General features: G+C 40.4%; 1 protein-coding gene across 12 annotated transcripts in view; it reads left to right on the forward strand.

Annotated features, from left to right (window-relative positions):
• Positions 1-18,182, forward strand: part of RAPGEF6 (Rap guanine nucleotide exchange factor 6) — a 122,110-nt gene that overhangs the window by 96,136 nt on the left and 7,792 nt on the right. For 4 of the 12 annotated variants that reach the window (XM_036391432.2, XM_036391441.2, XM_036391433.2 and 1 more), the window contains 9 exons: positions 471-682; positions 1,568-1,691; positions 4,060-4,083; positions 6,724-6,944; positions 8,931-9,122; positions 10,403-10,537; positions 11,884-11,997; positions 13,985-14,210; positions 15,904-16,415. In XM_036391432.2, coding sequence (XP_036247325.1) covers positions 471-682; positions 1,568-1,691; positions 4,060-4,083; positions 6,724-6,944; positions 8,931-9,122; positions 10,403-10,537; positions 11,884-11,997; positions 13,985-14,210; positions 15,904-16,415 — 1,760 coding nt within the window. The remainder of the gene's footprint in view (positions 1-470; positions 683-1,567; positions 1,692-4,059; positions 4,084-6,723; positions 6,945-8,930; positions 9,123-10,402; positions 10,538-11,883; positions 11,998-13,984; positions 14,211-15,903; positions 16,416-18,182) is intronic. The other 8 variants (XM_036391436.2, XM_036391442.2, XM_036391437.2 and 5 more) reach the window with 3 other exon arrangements.

Below are 18,182 nucleotides of genomic sequence, written 5' to 3' on the forward strand. Positions count from 1 at the left end.
GGGGATGGAGCATCAACAGCCTCTCTGGGCAACTTGTGCTGGGGTCTCACCACCCTCATAAGGAAGAATTTCTTCCTAAAGTCTTGCCACTTCTGCTTGGGATGAGCTCTGCACTGTTCTCATTTTCTGTGCAGTCATTGTTTCACCTCATGCATTTTTTACCATTTTTGTTCTTACTGTGGTATACATTTTTACGGGATTCTTAAGTAGATGTCAGTCCTGTATTACAGAGATACTGTTTTGGCAGTAATTTGAAATTTGTACCTTGAGCAGTCATGATTTTTACCAGTCCTGTTTAAACAGCAGAGGGTTATTGTGATGAACTCGTAGCCTGCTATTCACCCAGCTCCACAGTTAACCTTGGGAAAGCTATTTTTAATCCTTAAAAAAACAACCTCCCAACCCTTCACTTCCTTCTGAAAGGTAACAATTCCACTCACAGCTAATAATGAAACATTTCTGCCTTGCAGTGGGTTAAATCTTGCACCAGTAGCTCGTCTCAGAGGCACTTGGGAAAAGTTACCCAGCAAGTATGAAAAGCACCTCAGAGACCTTCAAGATCTTTTTGATCCATCTCGAAACATGGCAAAATATCGCAACATCCTCAGCAGCCAGAGCATGCAGCCTCCAATTATCCCACTTTTCCCTGTTGTCAAGAAAGATATCACATTTCTGCATGAAGGTAATGTCAAACAGAGAGAAAATAAATGAAGCATTGAATGTACTTCAACCCTTTCTTCAGTGCTCTGTGTGTCCACATGTGTCTAACGAAGCTGCCACCAGTAGGGTGCTTTTGAGGGATCCTTTGTAGGAGTAAAATAAAATAGAACTGGAATGCCTAATGGAAGAGACTGGTCCTAGACAAAAATTAAAAATAAAATGCATATTTTTAATATTTTGAAAGCAATGCTGTAATCCTCCTCAGCTGTCCTAAGGTTTAGGGTGGAAGCGTAGGTGAGTGTGCTGTCTGGTAGCTCCATTACTTCAAATGTTTTCTCTTAGAAAAAATTTGTTGCTGTAATGTTTCCAGGTTTTCATTCCATGTTGTGGCATGCACACAGTGCTACACCTCCTACTCTTGCTTTCAGCATTTTCAAGGGATTTTGTTTAAATATTTCCATCTTATTCCCTTTATACAAAGTCCTCTTTACAACTGGTTGAGGTGAACCATTTCCAAATATGCTTAATTCTTGGTTGTGATGGTTCAGAACTATTTGATCTTCTTTTCTAATGTGAATGTTGTTAATGTCAATTCTGTATTTGTATTATTTTAATATTATGCAAGTGAATTTGGGCATAATTCACTTATTCCTTTGTCCTCCTACTAATACATGTTACTTTAGAAATCAATTAACAAAAAAATATAGGGTAGTCCAAGTGGGTTTGATTCCATCAGTGTTTTGAGAGAACATCCTGTTTTCTTGCTACCTTGATTTAAAAAATTGTGTTGACTGGGGGACAGGGAAGGGAGAAGGGTAACAAGGGAAGAACTAGAAGCACAGTGGCTGTTCAGAAATATTTATTACTCCTTTTTTTTTTTCCTTATGTGTGTGTGTCATTTATGCAGGCAATGATTCTAAAGTGGATGGCCTGGTTAATTTTGAGAAGCTGCGGATGATCGCCAAGGAAATCCGCCAAGTTGTCCGAATGACCTCGGCAAACATGGATCCAGCTGTGATGTTCAGACAAAGGTGTGCAAAGGGAGGAGCAGCAGCACTGAAGGGGTCTCACTGTGGGGGGATCTGGGTCTCTGTGTGCATCAGCACGTTGGTATTTCGTTGTGTACGTCATCATTGACATCTACCATCAAACCACAGCCTTTATCAAATTATGGCAAAACAGTTGATGCTTCCCAGACCTGCTTTGAATGACTAATAAACCAATTTATTGCCTTTAAAAAGCACAGAAGAATAAGTTCTAATTTTAATGATACATATTTCTGCCAAATAAAATGTTAGTGTCAGTAGAGTTTTAAGAGAGCTATAATATTACAGGCTACAATATTTAGATATGAGAGAGAGATAAAAAGCACCTCAATCACTGATGTATAGATCTGAAATGCTGTTTCAAAACAAAACCCCAGTGATAACATATTAAATTCAAACTAAATATTTTTTATTTGTTCTAAGCACAGCTTGTTCCACCTACATAATGTTTGATATGTGCAGGCTTCAGCAGGTGGAGGGTGTTTTCTTGGCTTATTTTTCTAATTTTTTTCTTTTTATCCTGATGCTGAATATCACCAGGCTTGGTGTTAACAAAGCGCAGAATAAAAACAACATAACTCCTAATCTGCTGCTGATTAGCTCCAGATTTTATTTAGTGGAAATGAATTATTTCCTGCATCTGTTTTCTCCCCACTGGCTGAACTGAAAGCATCAGCGGCTCTGATGTTGTGTCCATAAGGGTCCTGACCCTGCAGGTGTCTGTAGGATGGGTGGGGGCCTCACTCCTTGCACTGTCTGCCTCAAACTGATGGGCCAGACGAGCCCCCTCAGGGTGCTGGGTCATGGCTGAGTAGCCACATGGCTCTGACTTCAGGAAATGGCAAAATTCTCTCCTGAGCTGCCCACACCTGTGTGCACCCCAGCAGAGGAGAGCTCTCTGAGCACCCTGGAGGGAGCAGTGCAAGTAGGAGACACGGGGACAGCTTTTAGGTGAATTTTACTTCATCCACCCAACATTGCAGTCTCCTGTGCAGTTGTGATTCTCTGTAATGTGTGAGTTCAGTTACATCTGTGCTGTGGAAGGAAACAGGGCATGCAAGGATAGGGAGCCTTTAGAGGAGCATAGAGATTTGGTTCCCTGTGGTTTTCCAGTGGTCAGGATTCACAGAGGATCATCAGTTCTGTCTGGTTTTTGTTTGCAAAGCTGGCTATCAGGAAAGCTGTTTCTTTTTTTCAAGCATTTAAAGGCAGCCTGGATTGGGCTCTGAGCAAGCCTGGTCTAGTGGAAGGTGTATAGGGGGATGTAAGGGGATGAACTTCGGGGTCCCTCCCAACACAAACTGTTCTGTGATTCTGTAACTCTAAAAATGGCCCAGACTGAGCCAAAAATAACAGATCCTTGTTAATGTTACTTTGTTTCACAGTGGAGATTCACTTTTATACGGTTGGATAGAAATTAGCAAGATTTCATTTTTAGTATAAAATTACAAAGTCAGTTACTGAGAAGTTGTGATTGCTTTTCAGAAACTTAGGCATTCACAGCTGAAATTAGTCTATAAATAAATGTGCCTGATGGCCATGCACTTCCTAAGACCTCATGAAGTCTAATCATTAAATAAATTTAATAGTAAATAGCTTAGCTTTAGTATGTTTTCAGAATTTCAGAGCACATTTTAATGACTGTAATTTAAATTACACACACTGCCATAAACTGCTTAGGCATCCAATATTAGAGATAGTGCCAAAGATTAAAAGAAAATAATTCCATGTTTTCATGTAATTTATATTAATTTTCATTGTCTCTCATGTTTGATCTCTCAGTTTGTGTTATGAAGCATCAAATAAATGCTTTTGAAGATAAAAAATCAACAAGAAAAGTCTGTATTACTGGTAACATGAGACTTGCTCACAAGTTCATTACCAATTACTGAGAGCATCTAGGCTTTCAAGGTGTATTTGGCAACTGGCTTGTTTTCCAGCCAACAGTCAAGAGAAAACAATACAATAAACTTGAATATTGATAGTGATGATTTCTCATACACTTTCAACAGGCAAAGAATAAATTAATTTTATCCCATTTTCTGCAATATGAATGAGTTGCACTCCATCAAATTTGAATTTGACTTGCAGGAAAATAAATTAATGCAAGTTTGAATTTTTCAATTCATAGGTTAAACAAAAAACTGATAGATATCAAAGTGTTTGTCAAGTCTTGCCCCTGCATTTCATGAAAACATTGTGTTATTGTTTGAGAAGAATTCGGCTGTATAGAGATTTTTCTTTTCTGTTCTTTCCTGTCTACATCTTTCTTCCTGACTCTCAACTGTTTTATTTTTTTCCTGTGCTTTTCTGTTCAAATACATGCTTCAATGTATATGGCTCTTGCTTACAGGAAGAAGAGGTGGAGAAGTTTGGGGTAAGTGTAGAGCTGAATGCAACTAAGATAAATAAAGATTATGCAACTCTTAACATACTGCATCCTCCTCGTTAGTGCATGCATCTGAAATGCAGCATGCATTTTATTAACCCTGCAACACATGTTTTTTTGAAAACAGGAGTAAGGGGTTACAGCCAACATTTTACTGCAGCTATAAGAATTCTGAGTTGCTTTTGTGTAGTAGATAAGTTGTTTGAGTTTTGGCTTTGTGCATTAAAAAACCTTGCTGTGCAGTTATATTGGAAGGCAAACTATTGTGGGAAGTAAATGAAATAAGTAACTTGCCTTTTAACATGTTACTGGAAAGTTGAAGCCATTCTGCATTTTCAACTATAAAGACACTTTGAATTGTGGTAATGATGTAGTAATTTCCTCCCTGAGGTTTATCTTCAGGCAACCTTCAAAGTATTTATTTTTAGCATATGTTTAAAATGTATCTCACATTTCCTGCACCAAAATCCTCATTGATCCTCCTGGGGGAGTGTTGATTGTGTGAGGTCTGGATCATGGAATGACTAAAGATGAGAATTCTGATGTTGGCCAGGGAAATTCCTGCCTGGCCCAGGGCAGTGATTTTGAGACTGACATTGTGGCCATATTTGATGTGTTCTGTGTTGCCTGTGTGCCTTTGCATAGCAGTGTTGGGGACAATGCCAGGACCTGGGCTGGTCATACTGGGCTTAGCAAGTTTGGAGACTGGTCCCTGATGCTGGTGTGGATGCCCTTGGCTGGCAGCATTTGGTGTTCAATAATCAACTGCTCACAAGGCAGCTCATGGGGAGAAATAGCCAGGACCCATGGAGCCACTGTAATTTCTAACCCTTGGAATTACTGTGAACACAAGGGAATAAGGAAAAATAATTGTTAAAAGAAATAGAATTAAATTGCCTTAAGAAGTCAAATCCAGATTTGGGGAAAAAAAATAAAAATCAGTGTGTACATAAACAACCAAAATATTTCTATCATTTAAAATAAACATAATTTCCTGATCACTATAGAATAGCTTTGTCCTTATCCATCAAGAGACATGAGTGTCCCCTTGGTTTGAATAGCTGTGAACACTCCATCATGCCTTCTGCTGCTCCTTGTCTCCAATAACATTACTTTTTTATTTAATTAAGCTATAAATTGCTGAGAGCTTTTAAGCTTCTATTTTCTCTCAGAATTATTTATTTAACATGTCTGAGAATATTGCAGTCAGCTGTTTTGCAACATTTATTTTCTAAGCTCAGTTTACTTGATTCCTTTGATTTCCTCTAACAACATGTTTTATTCTGACTCCTTTGGCCATTATGGCTCTTCTGTGCCTGATGTTGTTTATTCTGCCACTTGTGATTCTGTAAACACACAAGATCTTGATAAATGTCTTCATGTAGCTCTAAAAATGTTCATCTGAATATTTAAAAATCCCCACACAAACCCAGCTTTGAACAACTTTGACATTTTCCATTAGAATTTACATGTGACTTATACTGTGATCTCCATTTATTTAAAAATGCATCAGAAGTGGTGTGGCTGTAGGACTTTTGGCAGTTGAAACAGAGGTGACTGTGTTTAGACCATACCCTGCTCAGTTGTTTGGTCAGGGAGAGTAACTCATGTTCTTTAACTATTACAGTATTATTTATTTTTGCTTCAGCTACTGATAGATTTGAGAGCTCAAAATTAGGAGTATTGAGGAGTATCCTCTTTCAATGCAAGTCTGTACAAGTCTGGGTGTATGTTTATCATCACTGCCTTCCTCACCTTTCTTGGGATACATTTTTTAATGAGCTGCTTTTTTGTGAATGTTTTTAGTTTATTGAAGAAAGAAGTTAAGTGTGTAATCAAATGCACTTTGTACATTTAACATAATTTACCCCTTGTTTGACCTTTATGAGAAGCTCAGTTTTCTAAGAGGATTGCAGTGGTCACTCACTTCTGTGCTCAGCTAAGTGCTGGAAGTTTCTGTGTAAGCCTGATGCACACAGTGGGTACCCAGTTCTTTAAACCAACAAAGTTACCAAGCTTGTCCACTTTTAGAATCTACAGTTGAATTCATAGAGCTGTTAGGGTTGGAAAAGACCTCTGAGATCATGAAATCCAACCATCAACCCAACACCACCACCATGCTGACCACTAAGCCATGTCTCCTCAAGTGCCTTAAACATGTGGTTTTTGAACACTTCCAGGAATGGTGACCCCAGCACTGCCCTGGGCAGGCTGTTCCTGGTCTTGACAACCCTTTCCATGAAGAAGTTTTTCCTAATGTCCAATTTAAACCTCTCCTGGCACAACTTGAGGCCGTTTCTTCTCGTCAGCTGCGGGTCCTGCAGCACAAGCCTGGGGTTCATTAGTGGAGCTGAATGAGTTCCACACACAAAACTGCTTCTTGTTCTTCCCAGCTCCACATCTCCATAGGCAGTCCTGCTCTAGGCTCAAATCCCTGCTCTCAATTTACCCAAATATGTTAAGACAGGTGTTGTTTTAATGCTGTTCATCTTTTTTAACTCATTTGCATCAGCATGCACTAGCCCTAACTGAAGATTATTGGTATTAATCTGCTTTGGCCTATTCTGCTGTAGCTCTTTGTTGCTGTTGAGAACTGAACCTTTAGTGCTTTGATCTTTTCTCTCGTAGGTCTCTGAGCCAGGGCAGCATGAACTCGAACATGCTGGACGTGCAGGGAGGGGCTCACAAGAAGCGCGCCCGCCGCAGCTCGCTCCTCAACGCCAAGAAGCTCTACGAGGATGCCCAGATGGCCAGGAAGGTGAAGCAGTACCTGTCCAACCTCACTGTGGAGACAGATGAAGAGAAGATCCAGATATTGTCGCTTCAGTGTGAGCCTGCATACAGCACTTGTAAGTACAGTGAGCTAGAACAGCAACATGATCGATAGCATTTATAAAAAATGTTGTTCTTTCTCTAAAAATACTCTCAAACTTTTCTTCCAAGGAGAGGATACTGTAGGAAGGGTTGTTTTGTCAGTTCATGTGTGTTCATGTTTTGGTTGAGCTCAAAAAATTTCTGTGATGTTTTTTATTTTGACCTTTAGTTCCTAAAGCTGTGTGTCTTTCCATCAGTCTGGCAGGAAATCCAATAGCACATCAACCCTGCTGTCCTTGCACAGAACTAGAAAGGATAAAAGTAGTCTTTACCATATGAACAGCAAGAAATGAAAAGAGACAAAATCAATATAGAAACCTCAATGGATTACACCTTAGAATAAATGAAGATTGTTGAGAAGGAGAAGTTAGGTCAATATTGACTGATGAGTTTGACATGGCTTGACAGTCAGAAATTGAGGACTACAGCGGGATAGCTCTCATAATTTAAGCTCTTGTCAAACAAACTGTTGTCTGACCTGCTGTCATACACAGTTCAGTAAATTCTTATTCAGAAATGAGAAGTTATAATTGTGTTTTATTTAGATACTCGAGCAGTTTTCACTTTCTTGAAAGACAGATTTGTTTCAAAATAGATGAGTAACAACCATGCTAAATAAAATTATATTTTCTGCTTGTCTTTTGTCCAAATATAGCATTTTAAGGCTTTTTTTGTCTTCAAATACTGTTTTATCTCTGATGAGGTAAGTTCAAAGCATGACTAGGAGATGGAGTCTTGAAGATAAAATTTTAAGTCCTTGCCATTACCCAGTATTAAGAATGCAAATCCTTATTATTCCCTAAGATGCCATCTTATGCAAATTTTCTTTTAGCATTTACTTTTAAGTAGCACTGAAGCAGGAAACCTGGAGATGGCCACATATAACTCCCTTTTAAAAAACATTAAATCCTTCATGTTTGAACTCTTTCTAGATGATCTCTGTGCAATCATAGGTACCAGGTCCAAGAGAAGGACATAATTGTTACCAGATTTTTTTTTATTTGTTAAAAAAAAAAAATTAAAATCTTGTATGCACAGTGCTAGCCATAGATATTTGAAAGTAAAAATAGGGAATATATTCCAACTGTTCTATTCATCTAGTTAGGCAAATCAAGTCCATATTTTCTTAAACATCAGTAAGGAAAATGAAGTTTAAGTGGATATACAATTAAATATGTAGTAGATTGGCATATCATTAAAAGTAACATTTTTAAAAACTGGGGAAGAAGCCCTAAGCCCCAAAACCCACAGGTAGTAGATCCAGTTGAGATTATCCTCGTTACAGAGCTGGGAGAAAGAATAGAGCAGTGATGTGTGGCATGAGGGAGCTGCCAGCCCCTCGTGGGTTTAGATTTGGTGCAGTGAGAGCACTGACCTGTCCAGGGCTGTCTCTCCCCACTTGGTTTGATTTCCCACACTCAGGGGTTCAGCTCCCACATTTCTTAACTTACTGCCCTTGCTTGTGGTAGGAATGAGCAGCAATGACACTGCAAGCCAGAGTTTTCCAAGAGAATTTAATAAGGAATCAGATGAGGAGCAGTCTGTGAATTGCTGTGTGATTAAAGCAGGAGCTGAAGCAGTGCCCTGTGCTGTAAATCACTTGTGCCACCTAGTGAAACATTTGATGCCAGTTGCAAAAACCACCTGATTTTGAAAGAGGTGCTGTTATGCAATTGCACCTTGCATGCAAACGTTTAAAATACAGGCTTGTGGTAGAAATAAACAACATCTTTTGATCTTTTGATGAAGTACCTCGATGGCACTTTCAAGAATTTAGGGCTTTTTTTTTAAAGCTCTTCACACATCATCTTCAGTGTGATGGGATTGTTGTGTTTGGACTAGAAATGGTTTAAAATACAATTGATCTTCTTTACACAATGATTCCTTTGTCTGGATGGTTGTACTGCAATAATCCTGCAATTGAAAGTGCTAGATATTTATATGCAGTTTTTCCCTAACAGTGACAAAGAATTTAAGTGAGAGAAGAGGAGGGAAATCCTCCGAAATGTCTCCAGTGCCCATGAGATCAATTGGCCAAACCACAAAAGCCCATCAGCATCAACAAAACCGAATGAGTCAAGTTCTTCAGGTCCCAACTGTGAATTTGTACCCCAGCAGGAAAAAGGGACTGACAAAGGATCATGTCACATTCAGTGAGTATCTTCAGTTCACTTGGCTGGGGAGGTTTAAAGATGTAAGCAAGCAGGAGGGAGGAGCTCTTTTGTAGCTGAGTGGTTTATGTGAGATACTGTGGTAAACTTCAGAAATTAATTCACTTTAAAACAGCTGATGCATACTGCTGTGTTCTAAGAGAGCATGCTTAGTCATTTGCACAGTCTTTTATAACTGTAAAACAGTCAGTGGTGAGATGCTGTCTCCAAGCACGCTCTTGCTTCCCGAGGTCTAATATATTTGGGTGAAATCATTGAAACAAATCACAGATGTAATATTTTAACCTCTGGGACACCATTTTAACAGCATTATGGTCAAATGGAGCAACACATATTATTAGTTGCTCCTAGTGAACATATTTTCTTGGTCTCTAAATTTTCTAGTTGCAAAGCAGTGTATTCTTTATTAAAAAGCTTTTGTCCTATTTACATAACTGTTGTCTCATTTGAAAGCTGCAATTGTGGGTTATTAAATGAAGTTAGCTGCAGTCAATAACTGATATGAAATTATTTTATATTGGGCATCAACATCATTTAAAATAGCTTCAGAAAATAGTATATTACAGCATATAAAATACTATTTACAGTTAGGATTTATTTCAGTTCTCCTCTGAAAAGCCTGTGCAGTTTGATGAGTTCCAGAAACTTTTCTCAGAGGTTTTTCTTCATTTGTGTGTGGTGGTCCATGCTGATCTAACAGTTACTGGGAACTTGAAATAACTCCTCAGCACTGAGTCCTCTGCAGGATGGTCTAATAGTGAGTAGGAACCCCAAACCATGTGTGGGACACTGGTTTGGCTAAACTGGCCAAGCTGTGGATAGTGCCTGTGAGTGTTGATTTGAGAACTCCTGCTTGTGAAGATCTTGAACTGACCTGGTAGCTGTGACACACATGGTTTTGGACACAGTCCCAACAGTGCCATGGGCAAGGATTTCCTCCTAGGTTTATACTGCACACAGATTTTTTTTTTTTACATAGTCCTTTTCCAAAACCACAACGAATGTATCCATTGCAGTGGTTCCTGTTGGGATATGGATGTTTCAACACAGTTTAGATGAGCAGCCAGCAGTAGCAGTGGTCACAGCTGATCTGATCTAAATTTAAATAGAGACTGCCTCCACATGCAGAATTCTCTGAGCATCTGCTCCTCTCTTTGCTGAATATTCTGATTGTTCAGCATGGTGCTTCTTTGTAGTTTAAACAGAAATCAGTAATTCAAAAGAAGAAGAATATGTAGTAAGTGATCCCATTGTTTTCATAGGTACAGGCTCTCCACAGAAGTCATTAAGCTTGTCTGAGGAAGTAAGTAGTAAGAAACAAACAGATGACACTATGTCCATGGCATCTTCTTTGCACTCCAGCCCACCTGCTTCTCCTCAGGGCTCCCCACGCAAAGGTAAGTGTGTGTGGCAGCATCAGTCCCAGGAACTGGAGCCTAAACCAGGGTGGGCAGTGGCAGGAATATTTGTTGGTAATGACATGTAAGAGAAACAGTCATTTAGAATAATCATCTCAAGAATAGAATAATGTCTTTCTATGAATAGACATGATTTTTCAATGTATTTGTATATTTTGGACCTTTAAGTCACTTAGTATTTAAAAAATGGAACAGTTGTTTTCTTAAAATACTGCCTAAGAGCTTTTGGCAGAATTCCCAACAGAACTGAAGTGCTGACACCTGCCATCATGCCAGTTCAGATGTAGGGGGCCACTTAAATAAATGGGATTCTCAAACCTGGGGATTTCTTGAAGATGAGAGTGTCAGACAGAAACTGTAGCTGAGACAACTTGTGGTCTTGCCCAAGGTAGTTGGAGTACCAGGTGATTAGATAGAGCTGGAGGTGGAATGGTGTCATAGTTGTCCAGGACAGGTGGTTTAGGTTGCTGCAGAAGTAGTGCATCCATCTAAATCCTCGAGTCGCTGTTCATATTTTTTGTTCTTGTGCACAGGGCTTTGTATACATCCCTGTCTCTCATGATGCCCTGAGAATCCCTTTATTTTTGATGTCTTCATCTTAAAAGACCTGCATCACTTCATCATTAGTCAACCTTGGATGGGAATTGATTTGAAATCTCTTAACAGCACTCAGTAGCCAGCGCGGGTGGTTGGTGTTGGATGGCGTAAGGCCCCTCTCCCTCCCTTCTGCTGCTTTGACTCACTGACAGCCCAGAGCCACCGCCCTGGCATGGCATGGCACAGTGACTGCTGCATCTTCTCACCCCTCTCAGTGGGAGATCAGCCTGGTCCGTCCACTTCTGCCTTCACAAGATCCTGTTTTCTTTAGGAGAATGCCACTTATCGTACTTAAACACAGCATATGTATAAAAAGCTTAAATACTTGGGTTGCCAAATCTTGCTCCACTGAGCATTGCTTATAAGTATGTTATTTTTGTTAACTTTTACCTGGTTCTTTGAAAAGAATGTTTTGTTTCTTGGGGATTGTTTCATTAATTCAACTTGCTTTCAGCACTGATCTCATTTGATTGAGGTGATCTGTACTTTGTTGTATGTGTTGTGCTAACAGCTCATTGATCTAAAATTAGGTGCTTCACAGACAGCTGAAAGACATAATTTTAGGCATGAACACATTCCACTTGATCTTAGATTTCATTTTCTTTTGAGCTATACCCAAGTGATATACAAATAGGATTGAAGAAAAAAGGATTTTCAATTAGGATGTTATTTTTGTTGTTACTTACCTCATCATCTATCAACATCTGTCTGTGTCTACTTCATTGTAGTTGGCAACATCCAAAGGTCGGATAACTGCAGTCAGATGAATCTCTCTGGCTCTTCCTCATCACTGGCCAGTGAAACCAGCAACAAGAACAGTGGACAGCGCAGCTATGGAATAGGTGGGGCTTATTTACAAAAGCAAATTCAGAAGATTTGCCAAGCTGGAGAGAGTTTTGAGAGAAGTGCAAAGGTGGACAGAGAGAAAGAGAGTAGAAAGGCACAAGCTGAGCATGAACCCACAAAAATAAAGGGATTCCTGTTTAGAAGACTTAGGGAAAGAAGCTTCTCCAGGGAAAGAACAGCTGTTACTGCAAAAAGGGAAGCAGAGCCCACTGAAGCCTTAGAAAGCAGTGGAAACCAAAAGGACAAGGACTTTGATACTCTGAGCACAGCAAGTATCTGTACCAACAGCAGTGTGCACATATCCTACTGCCTATGCACAAGGCCTAGAAGAAGGAGGAAGACTATATAATGTATTTTTAGAAGGAAGACTGATGTCCGTGTTGTGTCCAATATCCTGAGTTTACCTGAGTTACTTCAGTGTTATCCATTTACATGTTTAAGATGTTTAATGTGCTTCCCTTCCAGATGTTTGTGTCAGTTCTTTATAGCTAATCACCCTTACAGTGCAGTGAAGACAATAATGTGAAGTTTAGAGAATCAAGGAACAGGTACAGTGTCAGTTCAGTTACTTAGTGTGTTACAAATGCCAGTGAAACAGTAAGTTCTGCAACATCTGTTAATTAAACAGACCCTGGTATGGTGTCAATGGAATGCTCACTGACAGTATTGGTGTGTATTCCATTGGTTACATCTCCTGCCCAGCAAATACTTAGATTTAGTCTGTTATAGACATGTGCTGTTATTTTGTGGCTTGGCTTTCAGATAGTGTTAATTTCTTTAATGAAGAGGAGCCCCTTGGTTTTCCAGATAGTTGGAACACTGTGAGGACATTTTTTACTGCAGTGTAGTTGTGTCAGTTTAAAGAGTCCCTAAAAAATGTAAAGAATATGAAATATTAGTTATTGCCAAATGAAAGGAAACTGAAATTTAGTCTTAGGTTGCTCTTAAGTACATTTTAAGGCTCAGTTCTATAGCTTGATAATATTGATATTTACTACTCATATTTGCTCTTAAAATCTTACAGCAATAATCAAAGTTAAGCTGTGAAATCTCAAATTATGAGCATCATGCTCAGTGGCTGTATGTCAGTGTCTCCACATGCCATACTGTATCATCTCTGTATTGTTTATGCATTTAAGGGCATCCATTTTCTGTGTTAGGTTGTGTGTATCATGTTTACACTGCTTTGTCATTTCACTTCTTCACCTAATCATTGTAAATATGTGGCAGTTCCACTAAAAGGCACAAGTGCAGAAATTTAGGAAAAAAAGTTTGGCTGAGGTGTTAGATATATAGGGGTGTATACCTTATTTGGGTCTGAAAGAAGTTAAATTGAGGGTAAGCCAAGCAGAGAAAAAAAAGCATTATGCATTTTGCTCTCAATCTGGTGGGTCTTCAGTAGCTCCCCTTCTGTGGGAACAACCCTGGAGTCTGGTCCAGCTCCTGCCAAGGTTGTACTTCCTGATTTCCTTCCTTGTCTGTTAGTTTTGGAGCAGATAACAAAACTGAAATGGATCATATGGTTAATCCCTGAATGCTCATAGCTGTCTTTCACCTTAGTCAGCATCTCCTCCTCCACTGCCAGAATCTTTTTTTGAGTCTTGCATGGCAGTATGGCAGAGGGATAGTGGGAAGTGTGCTGCATTTTTACTGAAGGAGTCAGCACTTGCAGAATTGGAAAGACCTGATCTGCCTGCCCAGTGGTGATGCAGTAGGCTGCTGACTCTGGTTGTGTAGGTTAAAGCTGCTGCCCTGGACAGTAGTGGAGTTGCAGGTGGGTTATTGGTGTTCCTGGACTTGCATTAGTAAATCAGTGCTAGATGTGGATAGATGCTAAAAGCTTTAGTACCTTAAAATCCTCAGATTGTATGCAACAGGGTTTGGTTGGTTTTCTCCTAAATATCCTTGCTGTAATGTTACAATGTAACATACTTCATTGTGGTATGTTTATTGAGACGTTCTCCTCTCCTCTCCTGTACTTAGGCTATGCCCTCATACCTTCCACTAAATCTGACAACTTCTCAGACTCCAGCCACAGTGAGATTTCCTCCCGCTCCAGCATCGTGAGCAACTGCTCCGTGGACTCCATGTCAGCAGCGCTGCAGGACGAGAGGGCTTTGTCCCAGTCCCTCCTCGTGGTGGATTCAGGCGGGGCAGAGAGGAAGGAGCATCCTCAGGCACTCACAGATTATGGCCAGCCCTGCCCAGGGTAAGGTGCAGCTGCTTCTGCTGGGGTGTTCTGCTGTCAGAAAGGGTAAGGAGGCTCTGGCCAGGACACTCCGCTGTGGTTATCCAGCTTCTGCTGGAGGCTGGAGCACTGGCTGCAGTGTGGGAGCCTGTTTCCATAAGAAGCTTACAGTATTACTTGGGGAGACAACAGCTTGTTCCCATTGGTGGGGTTTAGCTGGATATTTCTTGCAGGAGACTGGAAGCTTGTTAAAAGCCAGGATGATGCTTAGCAAATTATGCCATGGTGAGAGACAGCAAAAGAACAGCAGGATATGATCAATTCTCTCTGAGTCAGCAGTGCCAGTCACTTAACGTGCTCTAATGTGATTTGTAAGGATTTTTCTAATTATCATTTGTTGCTTAGGCAGACTGGCAGCTTTCTGCCAATGTCTTTCTGACAGTTTCCACACAAGAGGTCTTGTTACTTCAGTGCAATGAGAATTTGTGCTGAAATGATGCTTTGAATTGAAAGGTTTTGGATTTTTTTTGCTAGATGTAGCACCTTGATCCATAGGATGTAATATCTCCTAATATATATTGAGATAGCATTGTCTGTCCTCAGCTGTCAAGGATTCAGCTAAATGAGAGATGCTCCTTAACATTTCCAATTTTTCCCGCACACGGAATCATAGAATGCTTTGGGTTGCAGTGGACCTTAAAGATCATCTTGATCCTACCCCCATTTTCTGGGCAGGGATCAGGGTGTTTCCAACCCCATCCAACCTGGCCTTGAACACTTCCAGGGATGGAAAGAAATGAGTAATTCCGTTTATTTCATAGTATTAAAATGGGAATTTAAAGATGTGCTTCATCAAAGAAAATAATTCCCTTTCAAGAAGGCATAATATACACTGAGTTCATGTTTTGTGGTTGTTCCTTTATTCCTTAGTTTCAATAAGTTGCGAGGGAAGAAAGTGGATTTTATCCTAGGACTTAACAAAATAGAAAAGGAAGGAAATAAAACCCCTTGCTTGCACATACCTAAAAAATGTTCCTTGATTTCACAACATGTCAGTAAACTGCCAAGGGAGGGTGTTGAATTTTAATGTTCTGCTGCCCATGCATTTGTTAACACAACCAGAAATAGTTGGGAGACTTGAATAATGTCTAGCAATCCTATCTTCATGTATTCTAAATTCATACAAACCTGGTTTTATTTTTCCCCCTTTGATCAAGCATTTAGGGCAATTAGAGCTTACAGCAGACATTTCTTTAAAAGAGAAATTTTGGACTTTGCTTTTCCGAATCTATCCCTCCATATTGTCCCACAAATGTTACTTATGCCCAGTATTTCCAGATGTTCTTGAAATTCGGCTGCTTCCACTCTGTCTGAACAACTTGATGTTGCTGCCAGTGAAGGGGTTGGATTTTATTCTATATATTTATTTTGCTTTAGTTTATGAATGTACAGAAAAAGATGGTAGCAGACTAAATGGAAGAGGTAACTTAATCCTCTGCTTTCTGTCACTCTTTTTGTGATTGGTAGAGAAGAGCTTCTGTGGGCCAGACTTAGGGATCTGAGGTGCAGCCTGGAAATGCATGTGCAAACTTGTTATTCCCTTGGGAATGCCTTCCTTGCTGCTGGGTGCAGTAATGATTTGGGAGTAAGAGTGTCTCTTGTTGTAAAAGCTTACAAGTGTTTTTTTCCCAATTTCTGTTGTTTTCCAATGTAGCTGGTCCATCACTAGGCCTGCTCTGATCAGAGGGATGGCATTCACATCTTCCATGAGCAGCGAGGAGATCTCCCATGAGCACATCACAGTAGAGGCAGCAGACAGTGGCCGGGGCAGCTGGACTTCATGCTCAAGTAGCTCTCATGACAATTTCCAGAATATCCCAAACCAGAAGAGCTGGGATCTCCTCAGTTCTTACCGTCACACCCAGCTGGATGGACCTATAGCTGAAGTGGATCCCACAAACTATCACTCTGAGGAGGGTTATTTGTATTCTGAAGCCTTTTCCAAAGCCAACAGGCAATCGAAAGCCAGCGTGGAGCTGGACCAGTCTCGGCAGAGCTGGGCATCCTCCAGCTCCCTGTCAGACACTTACGAGACAAACTATGGGACAATTAAGCGGAGGGGGCTGGAGAACTCCTCGGCAGAGCAGACGGAGGCTTTGGACTCTAAAGCAGGCGCTGATACAACTTACAAAACTGTTACTTCGAGCACAGAAAAAGGCCTGATAGGTAAGCCAAGCCAACAGCTCGTGGAAGCTGCTACATCTGTTCTTCATTTTGTACTAAGTTGCTAAGAAATGACGTCAGCAGGTCTGGGGCTACCTCGCATGTTGAATTCAGCTTCACACATGGTTCTCATCAGAGCACTACACAGTGTGTTTTTAAGTCACCTTCTTTTGCATTAGGAATATCAAGATAATAAACAAGTGCACTTCCCCATCACTTCACAGGTCTGCAGGAAAACTCTCTTCAGGAAAATGTCAGGCAGTTCTTTTCTGTAGTATGTTATTTTGCTTTTTTTGAATTACTTTGGAGGGTATACTCATCACTGTAGATGTTCTTCTGACAAGAGTCAATGATCCCATACTCCTTATAAGACAGACTTCCCAGGAGCCCAGAGGGAAGAGCATGACTGCAGAGCAGTGTGGAGCTCACCTGCCTCTCTGGAGCTGAGGCACCTTTCATCCACAGGGCTTTGGGCTCTGAAAGCTCAAGGGCAAAGCAGATTCCTTTCCTGTCTTTGCTATTTTAAGATGCCATTTATTTGATTATACAGCTGCAGTTTGGCTACTTATGAAAGGAGAAAAAAACTTTAAAAGTTCTTTGAAATATGCATAGTTCTATCAAGCAAGATGTTCTTCCCCCATCCTAGTGAGTTCAGTAGCCAGAATTAAAGGAACTGGGTTAGTAGCAAGATAAAACATGGAATGCAAAGCTTTCTAAGACTGTGATGCAAGGGTGCAGCTGAAATGTAGTTTAATTACTGAGTGGATTGCTGGAGGGGTTTGTTATCAAAGGTAATTGCCTGAATAAACATTGCACGTAGGGCGGAGGTCTTGGATTGTGTTCCTCCTTCTTGTCTTTGAAAAAGAAATCGTGGTGGAGCCTTGCAGAAAATTTGCTCCCAGCTCATTGCTGTGCCTGCGCTCTGCCCTTGCAGCCTTTCAGAGCTGCTCATGAGTGTCTGGGCTGTATGAGGAGGTGGCAGGTTCACTGTTCAGTACATGCTGTCTTTGTTGACAGCACTTGCCCTTTTTTTAATTCTCTTTCCATTCAATTTCATTCCATTGCACCATATAGCTGTGAGGAGCACTCAGAGAGTGCTGGACATGAGTATGTCTGCTCCAGGGAAGATCTGATAGGAGTGGATATGATTACAGGCTTGCAAACACAAATCCATTAGCTGCTCACCATCACACAGTGTGCAAAAGTTATCTTCACTTTATTTCACTGTTTGTAAAATACTGTGAATTGGAACTTAACAAAGGGACACATTATTCTTGCATTACTACAGTAGACTAAAGGTTAGCTCCAGGGAGCTGGAATCTTTCTCCTTTGAACATACCCACCCTTGTCATTCCTCCTGCAAATCCAACCAAGACTGAAGGTGAGATGAGGGCCCAGCCCTTCCCCATCCCTCCAGGGAAGAGCAGATCCTCTACACTTCTCCTGCTTTTTCACAGAGACCTCATTCAGTGCTAGTTAAATGAAAATAAATCCTGTAATTAAATAGTATAAATCTCTGCCTGTCCCCACGTGTATCTGCTGAACCCCAGCCTGACTGAATTTGATTTTGGTTGTTTTACTGTCGGCCCAGACATGAGCTGAGGCCATCAAGTATGAACCAGCTTGTGTTCCTGATACCAAAATCTGGAATCTCACAAGCCTACAACACAACAAGAAATAATCCTTTATTTTTCATCCCTTCACATTCTTCTAAGATAAAAAACTATTATATTTACTGAAATAAATGAAACTGATGAACATGCACTGTTT

The sequence above is a fragment of the Molothrus ater genome, chromosome 15, assembly GCF_012460135.2.
Source record: "Molothrus ater isolate BHLD 08-10-18 breed brown headed cowbird chromosome 15, BPBGC_Mater_1.1, whole genome shotgun sequence".
NCBI classification, from domain to species: Eukaryota; Metazoa; Chordata; class Aves; order Passeriformes; family Icteridae; genus Molothrus; species Molothrus ater.